This window comes from Nilaparvata lugens, chromosome 7 (genome assembly GCF_014356525.2).
Source record: "Nilaparvata lugens isolate BPH chromosome 7, ASM1435652v1, whole genome shotgun sequence".
NCBI classification, from domain to species: Eukaryota; Metazoa; Arthropoda; class Insecta; order Hemiptera; family Delphacidae; genus Nilaparvata; species Nilaparvata lugens.
Window position 1 is genome coordinate 34,608,649 of NC_052510.1, and position 11,743 is coordinate 34,620,391.

The 11,743-nt window shown below is 33.9% G+C and overlaps 1 protein-coding gene across 5 annotated transcripts; it reads left to right on the top strand.

Moving 5' to 3' along the window:
* The first annotated feature begins 267 nt into the window (after positions 1-267).
* Positions 268-11,438, top strand: LOC120352377 (serine/threonine-protein kinase GM11705-like). 5 transcript variants are annotated; one of them, XM_039432611.1, is made up of 9 exons: positions 268-357; positions 1,391-2,097; positions 3,540-3,636; positions 4,005-4,091; positions 5,706-5,868; positions 6,271-6,448; positions 6,955-7,101; positions 8,358-8,504; positions 10,421-11,438. In XM_039432611.1, the coding sequence occupies exons 1-9, from the start codon at positions 300-302 to the stop codon at positions 10,670-10,672; spliced, it is 1,836 nt and encodes a 611-aa protein (XP_039288545.1). In that variant the 5' UTR covers positions 268-299; the 3' UTR covers positions 10,673-11,438. The 5 variants fall into 5 exon arrangements, with proteins under 5 accessions (XP_039288545.1, XP_039288547.1, XP_039288546.1 ...); XM_039432613.1 differs by having other exon boundaries at positions 330-470; XM_039432612.1 differs by lacking the exon at positions 268-357 and adding an exon at positions 364-562.
* The last annotated feature ends 305 nt before the right edge of the window (positions 11,439-11,743 follow it).

Here is an 11,743-nt window from a genome sequence, read left to right on the forward strand (position 1 = left end):
TATTTTAGCTCGTTGATCCAGTGAGAAGACTGGTCATGGATTGAATGAAAATTGAATTGAATTTCCACTTTAAAAAATTGGTAGGAAATGCCCTAGTATATTATTAAACTATTCGATCAACTATCAGTTTGTCTACTTTCAACTCAAGCAATTCTTAAATTCTATTTGCTTCAAAACATAAACCACTAATGAGTTTTCTAAAACAATTCATCTTTTAATTCAATCACAAATTCAAAATAATATCACAAAAAAAAATAGAATCAAACAAAAAAAATTAATGTGATTCTTGTCTTTTGTGAATGATGGCCGGCTGTAACTTTGTCTACAGTACACAAATACGAAGCCATAAATTTTCAGGTTAGTAATAATATTAAAAGCATTTGATTGTGCAATTTCTAATGAACTTTTTAAGATGATCTAAATTAAATTGTAAAGAGACATAAATTTCAAAATTGGATACATGATTGAAAGTAAGTAGGCTATACTTGATTCAGTCTAGTTTTTCTACAATAACATCATGTCTTGGTGATGTCAGTGGTCTGTCTTATCTCACTCCGAGAAAGTAGGTACCCAATGATTACTGTTCTGTGAATAATTTGATGAAAAAGCTTTTCCGTATATCTGCTATAATATTAGTAAAGTAACTTTCCCTTTTTTTCTTATTAATCAGTATATAATATTGATTTCTTGTTGCTTAAAAGAGTCACTTATTTGAATCAATTGTATAGAATTATGTTAGGTACCCCATAATAATATTATTAATCGCGAACAGCATTGTTATAGGCTAATTAATAACTGCTTCCTGCTTTGACAGTCAATTTAAAGCTTATTTATAATAATATTTAGGTTATGAAGTTGAATAGTTCTAATTATTCTTTTTGAAAAGGTTTACCGGACCTATGCTAACCTTTTTGTGGCTTTTTAAATTTACCTAAGAAATAAAATTAGTCCTATCATGCACTAGATTTTAGGATGATGAAATTTTTTTTATTACCTTATTTATAGTCTTGCTACAATAAATCTCACTTTTCTACCAATAGCTATGTAACCTAAGTAGAACTTCCTTGGCGCATTTAATCCTTTCTTAAATCTATGAATTTAATTCAATTTTTAAATCTTCGACACTTTGTCGTGTATTTGTTACGATTTCTTAAGGCTTTCAACCACGGTCAAACAAGTTTGTGCCAACCACTATCATAACTTAATAATGTACTAAATTATGGACATCAAAATATAACTTTTAATAAGTGAGTTTTTATGACTTCTCTATTCTAATAATTGTAGGGTCTGATCTGTGATGTTTTGCACACACTATTTTGACTGTGGATGAGGGTCCTTATTGAATAAATATTGAAATTTCCAATCGACTATCACTCAAATGTTGTTTCAGATATGTCACTATCAATCGATGGTGACAATCGTTTACAAAGAGGCTCAATCAACAAACTGCAAGGAAGTTTTTCATCGACCGACTCAGTTGAGGTGCACAGAAATGCTTCAGACCTTGGCGTGCATCAAAACTCGCCACAGAAAACGCGCAAGGCGAAGAGAATAAAATTTCTTTGCAACGGCGACAAATATTGTAAAGGCGTTACAATGGCTGTAACCCCAGAACGGTATCGATCTTTTGATAGTCTTTTAACTGATCTCACTAGAGCTCTTTCTAACAATGTAAACCTTCCCAGTGGAGTTCGAACTCTGTTCACAATGGACGGCCGAAAGGTAGCTCACATCGACGATTTAGAAGATGGCAAGCATTACGTGTGCTCTGGCATGGGAGACTCTTTCAAGCGCGTAGACTATTTTGTTAATGGAAATAACATAAACTCAGCTAAGGTGAAACCTGCTAGGTCGTTGACTAGACTGAGTGGCAGCAATAGTCCATGCATTAGTGTGCGCTCTCCCACACCAACCACTGTTGTACGGCCCAAAATAATAATTGTTGTTAGAAATGGCACGCGGCCTCGGAAGGTGATGAGACTTCTACTAAATAAAAGAAATGCTCCTTCGTTTGATCACGCTCTTTCTACTATTACTGAGGCTGTCAAGTTGGATACAGGTGCTGTGAGAAAAGTCTTCACCTCCACGGGTAAACAGGTAAGTAATTATAATTATCTTACACAAGGGACGTATTTAGAGACGATTTTTGGAAGAGTTATTCATGAAAGTTTCATTAGAACAAATAAAAAAGTATTCCCAGTGTCAAAACATATTTGAGCGGAGAAGGTAGGCCTATCTGAGAGTTGAAATGTTAAACATGTCAGAATAATTCAGTGGAACAACAAAGGCAGAGTAGAAGGTGGAAGGAAACAGAGCCATTCACAAACATGCATTGTTTTCAATACTCTCAGTTACCTTCCTTCGCAGCTCCACCATTGTTTCACCCTGAGTTAAGCATACTTGATAACAAACTTGAGTATTGTGCGGTAGTTCTTAATATTATAGAGTTTGTATTTTCAATGTTCACTTACAGTCAATTTAAATATATTTTTCTGCTAAGTGAAATGAGATGAGTAATAATTAAGTAGGCTGATAATTGGCTGACTCAAAAATTAAAATCATCGTGAAGCAGACATCAACTATTCTAAGTTCCATTTCGAAATAGATTATTATTTAGCGCTAGTTTTTATGTGTTATTATTGGCTTGAAATATCTAAAAGTAAAATAACCTCTATAAATATGAAATCATTTTTGACGAGTACCAACTTCCTCTGAAACCTTCCGTAGCTGGAAATTTGCTTAGTGAAGTGGAGTAAAGACATTGAAATGGTCTTTGAACAGGGCCCTTAACTAGGATCACAGTAACAACAGGGTCACAGTAACTTGAACTGACAACACTTTTGATGACATAGAGGTTCCCATGTTGAAAATTATGACATGATATCGTTTTGTTGCTGTTCAAAATACTTGGAAAGTTTGCCTAAGAAACCTAAATGCTCAATTGTATTGAAACTTGTATGGTTTTTTCACAATTTGGAGTGAAACTTCTCCGCTAACACACCAACAGAATACGCTACCTTATTCTTAAAAGCTTCTTATTACTTGTCTCTGACGCCTTAATGTTGAAAAAATTGTTATTCTTTAATATAGCAGACCACTACACTTTTATACTAGTGTAAATGTAGTTGATAGTACCTTATTGAATAAGCTATAGTACCCTATATGAATAAGCTACCTTATTCTTAAAAGCTTCTTATTACTTGTCTCTGACGCCTTAATGTTGAAAAAATTGTTATTCTTTAATATAGCAGACCACTACACTTTTATACTAGTGTAAATGTAGTTGATAGTAAATAATTTGCCCAGTGGTGTAATCCGAGTACTCGTAATTTATGTGGGTGTGTAGAAGTGATGGATTTGACTTCATAGTATCACACACATAAGAAAAGAATCTAAACCTATCCAACTGGTTCAGTATAATGTTTATTTCAAATTTAGTATCAGGTAATTTTTGAAAGATCACTATTCAATTGTAGTTATTTCTATATCTCGATGATAACTTTGCAGCTCATTTTTTCAATGCTTTTTTATATTTTTAGGTGATCAATTTACAAGACTTTTTCACTAGTGAAGATCTCTTCTTTGTATATGGTTCTGAACGATCGAATCAGTTTGATTTTGAATTTGACTTTGAAGGTAAGTTATTACAATATTGATCAATTTGTATGCACTTTGAACATTATCTTGGGTCAAGAATACTGTAAATTGTCATATAATTTATACTGGAGTTTAGCAGTGAATTGTGGATTCATTATGAAACTGCATTTAATCTGAAAACTAAGTTAATATATCTGATTCATACTTTATAGAATTGTTGTCTAGAATCTAATCTTGCAATCTAGAAAGAAATAGTTACATTAAAAAAATCATATTGCAAATTATTCAATTCTTCTCTTCTTGTCATTAAACTTTTATTTTTAGTGCAAAAAATGGTGCTGCTTTTAATATATGAATTAATAACACATATAATAATATTAAGGATTAATGTTATCTTGATTTTTTAGAACTTAGATCAATCCAAGCCCAAAGAAGAGGCCTCAGAAGAACTGGAGGAGAGTTGAAGTCGGGCACCCACTGTTTGGATGAACTTGGTGAGTAGCTTTACTAACATTCTTTTCATTTTCCCCTTTTCATCATATGCACCACCCATCATTAAATTTATACCCCCTCAAAAAATAACATCATTAAATTGTAAATATTATCAATAAATGTTATAGTACTTCACTGATATTTTATTCTTCTTCTTCACTTCAAGGATTAGGTTTGTTAAAGAACCTGTTCCGGCACCCATCTTTTCCTCGGTCTTCCCACGTCTCTTTTCCCAGTAGGTTTATAGCATTTAGCCTCCAAAGGTATTCGTCCAGGAGGCATTCTATTCAAATGACTGCACCAATTCATCCTGTTTTGAATGATTTTTCCATGTAAAGGTGTAACAGATAAAGCTCTTCTTATCTCCTCATTTCTGATTCTATCTGCTCTAGTGCAGCCAAACACACTTCTTAGAAACCTCATTTCTGCAGCTTGAATCTTGCTGTCTACTCTACGTGTGTGGATCCAATTCTCACTTCCGTAAAGCAGCGTTGGTACAGCGATGGTATTGAAGAATTTGATTCTAGTATCCTGCCTTGTTTTATTTTTGAGGTTTCTATGAATATTGCCACATATTCGTTGGAACTTTGTTTTGAATATCTTTATCTGTATCATAGGTTACATCATTGCCAAGATAATTGAAATTTTTCACCTGTTCTATTATCTTCCCATTCAATTCTATCTTGGTTCTGGATGGATATTTACCTTTGAAAGCCATTGATTTTGTTTTCTTAGTTGATATCTTCAAATTATATTTCTGAGAAACTCTGTCCAGCATAAACTTCTTTAAGGCGTCCTCTTAATAATAAATATTTATAATAAATCTTAAAAAATAATATTTTATTATACCCAACATTTATTGAATTATCAAATTTTTCATCACTCATGTAAAAATTATTTCTAATAATACAAAATGCAAGCAGGTATATTTGGCGCACTACTATTCAGGAACTTTCTCGTACAGACATTTTGCGTATGTTCTGTTATTAAATTATTTTGAAAGATAAATATGACTATTATAATAATCAATATATAATCGTATGGTGTCGCAGTGGTTAGGGCAACAAAAGTCAAGTGTAAAAAAATAGAGCCTACCAATTTGGATTTGTAATAATATAAAATATTAATTAATATACATGAAACTAACAACTATCAATCAGTTTTCTTCGGATTAACATCAAATGCCGTTCAGCTCCCTCAGCCAGAGCACAGCCTCCTCATCCGCCAGGTGCAATCTAGGCAACCCTCCAGGAAAATGATACAATGGACATGACGAGACAATGTGGTCCATGGTTTGAGTTTCTCCACACTCGCAATTGGGGGACTCTGCAAATCCCCAAACATGCATGCCGTTATAGCATCTTCCCTGGCCAGTTCTGAACCTGTTTAGGCGAACCCACTGCTGTCGGGGCAACCCAAAGCCAGGGACTCTGTTGCCTGGATCAGACACAAGCTCTTTATTTTTCACCTCCTGAGATTCCCACATACCAGACCACTTCTGTGCTGTGGAGTTTGAAAATCCTGCTTCATAGGGGTATCCTAATCAATGATCTTGTAGGAAATGAGAATGACAATTTGATTTTGAATGGAATATGACTTGATGATATTTTTTTCAGGTCGTGGTGTACCAAAACTACCAAATAAAACGAAAGCTTTCAAAGTTTCAAAAAGACAAGACTCAAATAATCTGAGTATACCAAATAAAGTGCTTAGCAAGTATTCTGTGGGATTTGTGATAGGGGATGGCAACTTTGCAGTTGTGAGACGGTGCTGTGACAAGTAAGCATTTCTACATATTATTCATAGAAACTTGTTCCTGTAGACTGATTTGTATATTATTTTTTATAAGAATGGTAAATTCTTTCTGTTGTGCACTAATAACGTACATCGATTTCAATCAACAATAGAATATTATCTGCCAATCGTACAAGAAGATGTGATTGTTCACTCCTTTAGTTCATAAAAAAAATTTCTACTATGCTCATGCTCGTAGACCATAAGTAGAAATCAAGTTTATTACATTAGAAGTTGATTTTTTCGGAGGTACAGTATGTCGTTGACTACTAAATATACAAATAACATGAGTATGTGTAATAAAGTGTAGAACATTTCTAATAAAATTCATTTGGAATAACAAATTCAGTCCTTGATGGTTGATATGCATATAATTGTTTGTTTCAGGACTAAAAACATAGACTATGCTTTAAAAATAATTGACAAATCCAAGTGCGCTGGGAAAGAACACATGATTGAGAACGAAGTTTCAATTCTGCGAAGTGTGGAGCATCCTAACATCATACGTCTCATCGCAGAGCATGATACTGCCAAAGAGTTGTATCTAGTCATGGAACTCGTCAAGGTAACAATCTCATGGAAAATAAAAACCTTACTGAGACTTAAATATTGTGTTTTAAAAACTTCATGTTATAGTTGTTTCTCTCAATTTTGATTTTCATTCTACAATTTACAAAGTTTATTGGTAAATTTTCACTTCAATGTAACTTATTACAAGGGTTGATTATTGAACTGTGGAGTGAATGACATAGTAAATAAGGTAGACTAGCAGTGTCAAACCCCAAGGTCACTGTGTCGTTACGAAGAGTGGTGTTGAAAAGTACACTACATCAAACTTGATACCTATCATGGAATATGTCATTTTATATTTTTGTGATGAATGTAACAGTGGTTTTTGATCAGAGCATAGTTTGATTTTATAGTCAGACCACAGTGGTAAGAGATGGCGTTATTGAGTATTTTTTTAAATATAAATATTCAAATGAAGTTAGTTTCTAATGTAATTATGATTCCGTCTTGTCCAATCAACGTAGGAGAGAACTAAAAGTAGTAATAAATTATATATTTCAGGGAGGAGATCTATTCGATGCCATTTCGAAAGCAGTGAAGTTCGCAGAAAGTGATGCTCAGGTGATGACTCACAACCTGGCATCAGCATTGACCTACTTGCATGAGCAGAACATTGTGCACAGAGACATCAAACCAGAAAATTTGTTGGTGAGTCTTTTTTTTGTGATATTATGAAAAAAACAAGTGATCTGTTGTTCTATCCCTAAAATAGTTATTTGTGCAACTAATGCACAAAGTGACAGTTTGCTGCACCGAAAGAAACGTTTACGGAATGGTTTCTTGAGTGCAGCAGAGGAACTTTGCGCACGTATTTCACATAAAATTTTTCCTACAGTTACCATTGAGAGAAGTGGTTGATTATGGGTAAAATGATTGCTGAAATCCATCAAATGTTTGTCTGAATAATTTTGTTATTAATAACAACTTTAATTTATTTTAAACTTGATAATCCAATTGAAAATTAATAATCGATAATTTATTCAAATCAAAATTTAATTAATCCAATTAATTTGAAAATTTGAATAATTTTCAGTAAATCTTAATTTATAAATAATTTTCCAACCAATCAATCTATGAATGAAAAAAATATTATTTGAAATAATGAATGATTAATAATATTCCAAATGTATAATTTAATGAGTTCTCATTTTTATTTATTTGGAAATCAGAAAAATATAGATAGAACAAATTCGCATTCAAAATACATGCCAACAATGTCAACAGCTGATTGGGATGGCTGCAAGATAATACGCAAAGTATTAAGAGTACGCAAAGTAATACTTTGTGCACTAGAGCGGAAAAGTGATTCTTGGCGTTCTGCCATCAGTGCAGGAATGGTCACTTTTCAAGGTAACTGTAGGAAAAATGAATTTTTGTTGTTGTAGAGCTACTTCCAGGAACCTTACTTGTCATCTAGCCGTCATACCTATCACGTACAGTTCTTCTATTCATATAGGCAAGGGTGAAAAAGTGTTATGAATATTCTTACATAGATAAAACCCCTATGATATACGCCTATATATGTCTATCTCAATAATAATTAATGTCAAGGCTTTGGCCAAACTTATAGTTCTCAATTTTTGGAATTATTTTACTGTAGTTTGAAGTCCACGAAATGAGCATTATTATCACTCACGGTACAAACTTTTGCAGTTTTTCTATGATATATGACTAAATTGTGATTTTTTCAAATTCCAGTTACTTCACGTGCTTTCTTCAAGTACTTGAATTTGCCACTTCTTCCACTGGCAAAATGAACTATTTTTCTCATCGCATTATAAAAAGTTGATTTCAAAAAATATAATCACAAAACTAAGTGCCTCTGACTCTAAAAGTTGATCAGTGTCAGAATAGCAATTGAATTTCTCTCATTTCTAAACGATAATCTATTTTTGAAATTGCAGGTTGAAATGGAAGGCAATACTGTGAAATTATTGAAAGTTGGTGATTTCGGACTGGCACAGCGTGTGACTGGACCACTCTTCACTGTTTGCGGCACCCCAACTTATGTCGCTCCGGAAATATTGACCGAAGTTGGCTACGGCTTGAAAGTAAGTGCATCTACATTCCCAAAATATAAATTAGATGAAAATGAAGAGTTGAAGGAGTATTTTGTTCGGGGAAAAATATTTTTAATTTGGTTGTTTAACTTATATAAAGTAGATGTTGGGTTAACTGTAATCCAATTACTATTAAGATAAAGGAAGGACAGCTAAGGTGGCTGGGGCATGTGGTGACGATGAGGAGGAGAGGAGAGGATACACAATATACAGAAGGATGAGGAAGTGTAAGTGAGAAGGAAGGCGGCCAAGGAAAATGTAGGCTGGTGATGTCTAAAGAGGCGCTTGTGGCGGCAAAGAGTGGTAGTTGCAAAATGGCGGGTAGAAGAGTGATAGACCAGCTAACTTATCGAACAGCAGTGATCCGTGCTCTAATGGACACAATGCTTGCCTAGCAACATACAGATCCCGGGTTCAAACCCTATTATTACCAAAAGTTTTTTAACCAGATCACTCTCGTGTTATCGGATGGATAGGTTGATATTGTCGGTCCCGGCTGAAATATGACAGTCGTAAGGCCCATTAACGGCTTAAATTATATATTCAGGTGAGGTGGAACCTTCCCGCCAGGGGACTCCCCACCAACAAAAGCCTTACGAATTTACTTTACTTATAAAATATATCAAGGCTCGATTGCAAAGAAGCAAGTTGAATTTCATTCATGATCAAGTGCTAATTATCGACGTCTTCGCTTCTCTGATTGGTTTTCGTGGCATTTAACTTTCATTTAATCACAGTTAAAATTGAACAGACGTTTGTGTAACCGGGCCTTATCATTCTTTTTTCCAAGTTATTTACCCAATAATTAGTAAATAATTTGCTTGCCAGTAAATAATGATTTTATTTTTGTAATGTAAGCGTCTCCCACATGCGCACATGATTCTTGCAGGTGTTATGATGCATTTTTTCAAATTATTTTTTGTATTTATTTATTTTGAAGTGTCAATAAGGTTTTTTATTTCACTTAATTCAACGCTGAATAACTTTGGAGTCATTCTCCTTCATTATCCTATACTATTAAACGAACAATTTTTGTTTGTATAGATTTTTATGTTTATATATATATATATATATATATATAATATATATATATATATATATATAATATATATATATATATATATATATGTATGTGACCGGATCTCGAAAACGGCTGTAACGATTCTCACGAAATTTGGAAAAAGTAGGTTTATGATAAAAAGATTCGATTGCACTAGGTCTCAACCCTGGGATAACTCGCTGAAGGACATTAAAAGGATAAAATATGTCATTGGAAAAAAGCTGGAAATTTTGTCGTCTGTCGATACCGTGGAAGTGAGTGAACGAGTGCATGTGTGTGGGATCATCCAGCTGATTTCACGAAGAGAAAAATTCAGCAAAAGAAACTTATTTTTGTTTATTTCTCTTTTTTTTAGAAAACATGATTACTTCAGAAAGTCCAAAATAGTAACTAGATGCTGTTAGTGTAGAATAGTTCATAGTATATTAACAAATATTGTAGCAAACATAGTATATCATTCTAAATCGAATTCATAGTATATATATTTGTAATTGATGATGTGTTTATTTTTTGAAGTGTGAATAATTGTTATTTTGATGAGTGATAGTAGCTTAACCTAGATTTTGATTTGGACTGTAGTATAAATTTGAAAAGGGACAGTTTTGGGCATAAGCCTCTTGTGCCTCCTCATATAACTGTAAAACTAATTGTACGACTGAGAAAATAGATAAATAAATATAAACTATAAATTTAATCTTTCGTTACAAATTTTCTATGTTTTTACACTCCAGAGCAAAGCTCGGTCCCCCGATATTTTATAACAAATTTATCTAGTTGATCTAAAGTCTGAGAAGATTCGTACTTTGAACAATATTATAAGAGTGTAACTGTGGTTGGATTGTTGAAGATTGACGTGTGGGCAGCTGGAGTGATCCTGTACATCCTGCTGTGTGGCTTTCCGCCGTTCGTCAGCGCCAACAACGACCAGGAGGAGTTGTTCGACGACATCCTGAGCGGTCAGTACGGCTTCCCCAGTCCTTACTGGGACGACGTCTCCGACTCGGCCAAGGACCTCATCACACACATGCTGCAGGCCAGCCAGGACTGTCGCGTCTCCGCTGAGGACGTCCTCGATCATCCCTGGCTCATCACCAGATAGCATACAATCCTCCTGTCTTCCTCCAAAAACACTTGGCACATTTGAAACATATTCACGTGATCACCTTCAACTGCCCTATACAATTCTCCACTAGGCAGATTCGATTTACCTAATGTAAATAATCACGTGGCAAACTATTTCTACCTACTGCCCGATACTATCCTACTGTAGAAAATACTTGGTGGATTTGAAGCATATTATACTGTAAATAATCAGTTAATGAACTATAACTTCCTATCTCCCCATAAAATCCTCCTATCTTCCAATTAAAAGCTTAAATTGAAACATTGGGTCGATTGAATAAAACTTAGAATCTAGTGACTAGCACCTAGTTATAGCTATAAGCTCTTCGTTCTAGCTATACAAATAAGATTTTCCATTCGAATCTAATCCAAGCATTTGCTTGAAAAGTACTTGGAACTAGCAATTTCTAGTTTTTATTTAATCGACATATAATAATTATGTAAATATCAACATTTATATACACAAAGCTTTGTACATACTTGAGCGTCATGGACAGGCGTATTTCACTTTTCATCAGCTGATAATACCTGTATTTACACAGAAACAATAAGGTACAGATATAATAACAGTAACATTAGCTGATGAAAAGTGAAATACGCCTGCCTGTCCATGACGTTAAAGTCTGTACAAAGCTCAATATCAACTTTATACTGCCCGTTACATTAAATAATAATTACTAGTAGTTCTGTGAACAGTAGACCTCACGCAGTATTCTCATCCACAAGTACCTGATGAAACTATAGACCTTATGGAAATAGACTGGCTTCTCCACACATCTGTGTAATCACTTGTCAGCTGATTTATGATGAATAATTCTATAGTCTGTTTTTACTCAAATATTGGCGTATGAAGGAGGCTCCTTTTTCCTTTTATATTATCCTTGAAATGCAAAATTTCCAAAAAACCATGTATATACGTCGACGCGCAATTAAAAAAGGAATATACCTGTCAAATTTCAAGAAAATCTATTACCGCGTTTCGACGTAAATGCGCAACATATTAACATTTAAACATTCAAACATTAAGAGAAATGCCAAACCGTCGACT

Coding starts and splice junctions, on each gene's coding strand:
- LOC120352377 (XM_039432611.1), top strand. CDS start 300: ATGATGGCCGGCTGTAACTTTGTCTACAGTACACAAATACGAAGCCAT. Junction 4,092..5,705: donor CCACTGTTTGGATGAACTTG/GTGAGTAGCTTT, acceptor TATTTTTTTCAG/GTCGTGGTGTACCAAAACTA. Junction 6,449..6,954: donor TAGTCATGGAACTCGTCAAG/GTAACAATCTCA, acceptor TATATATTTCAG/GGAGGAGATCTATTCGATGC.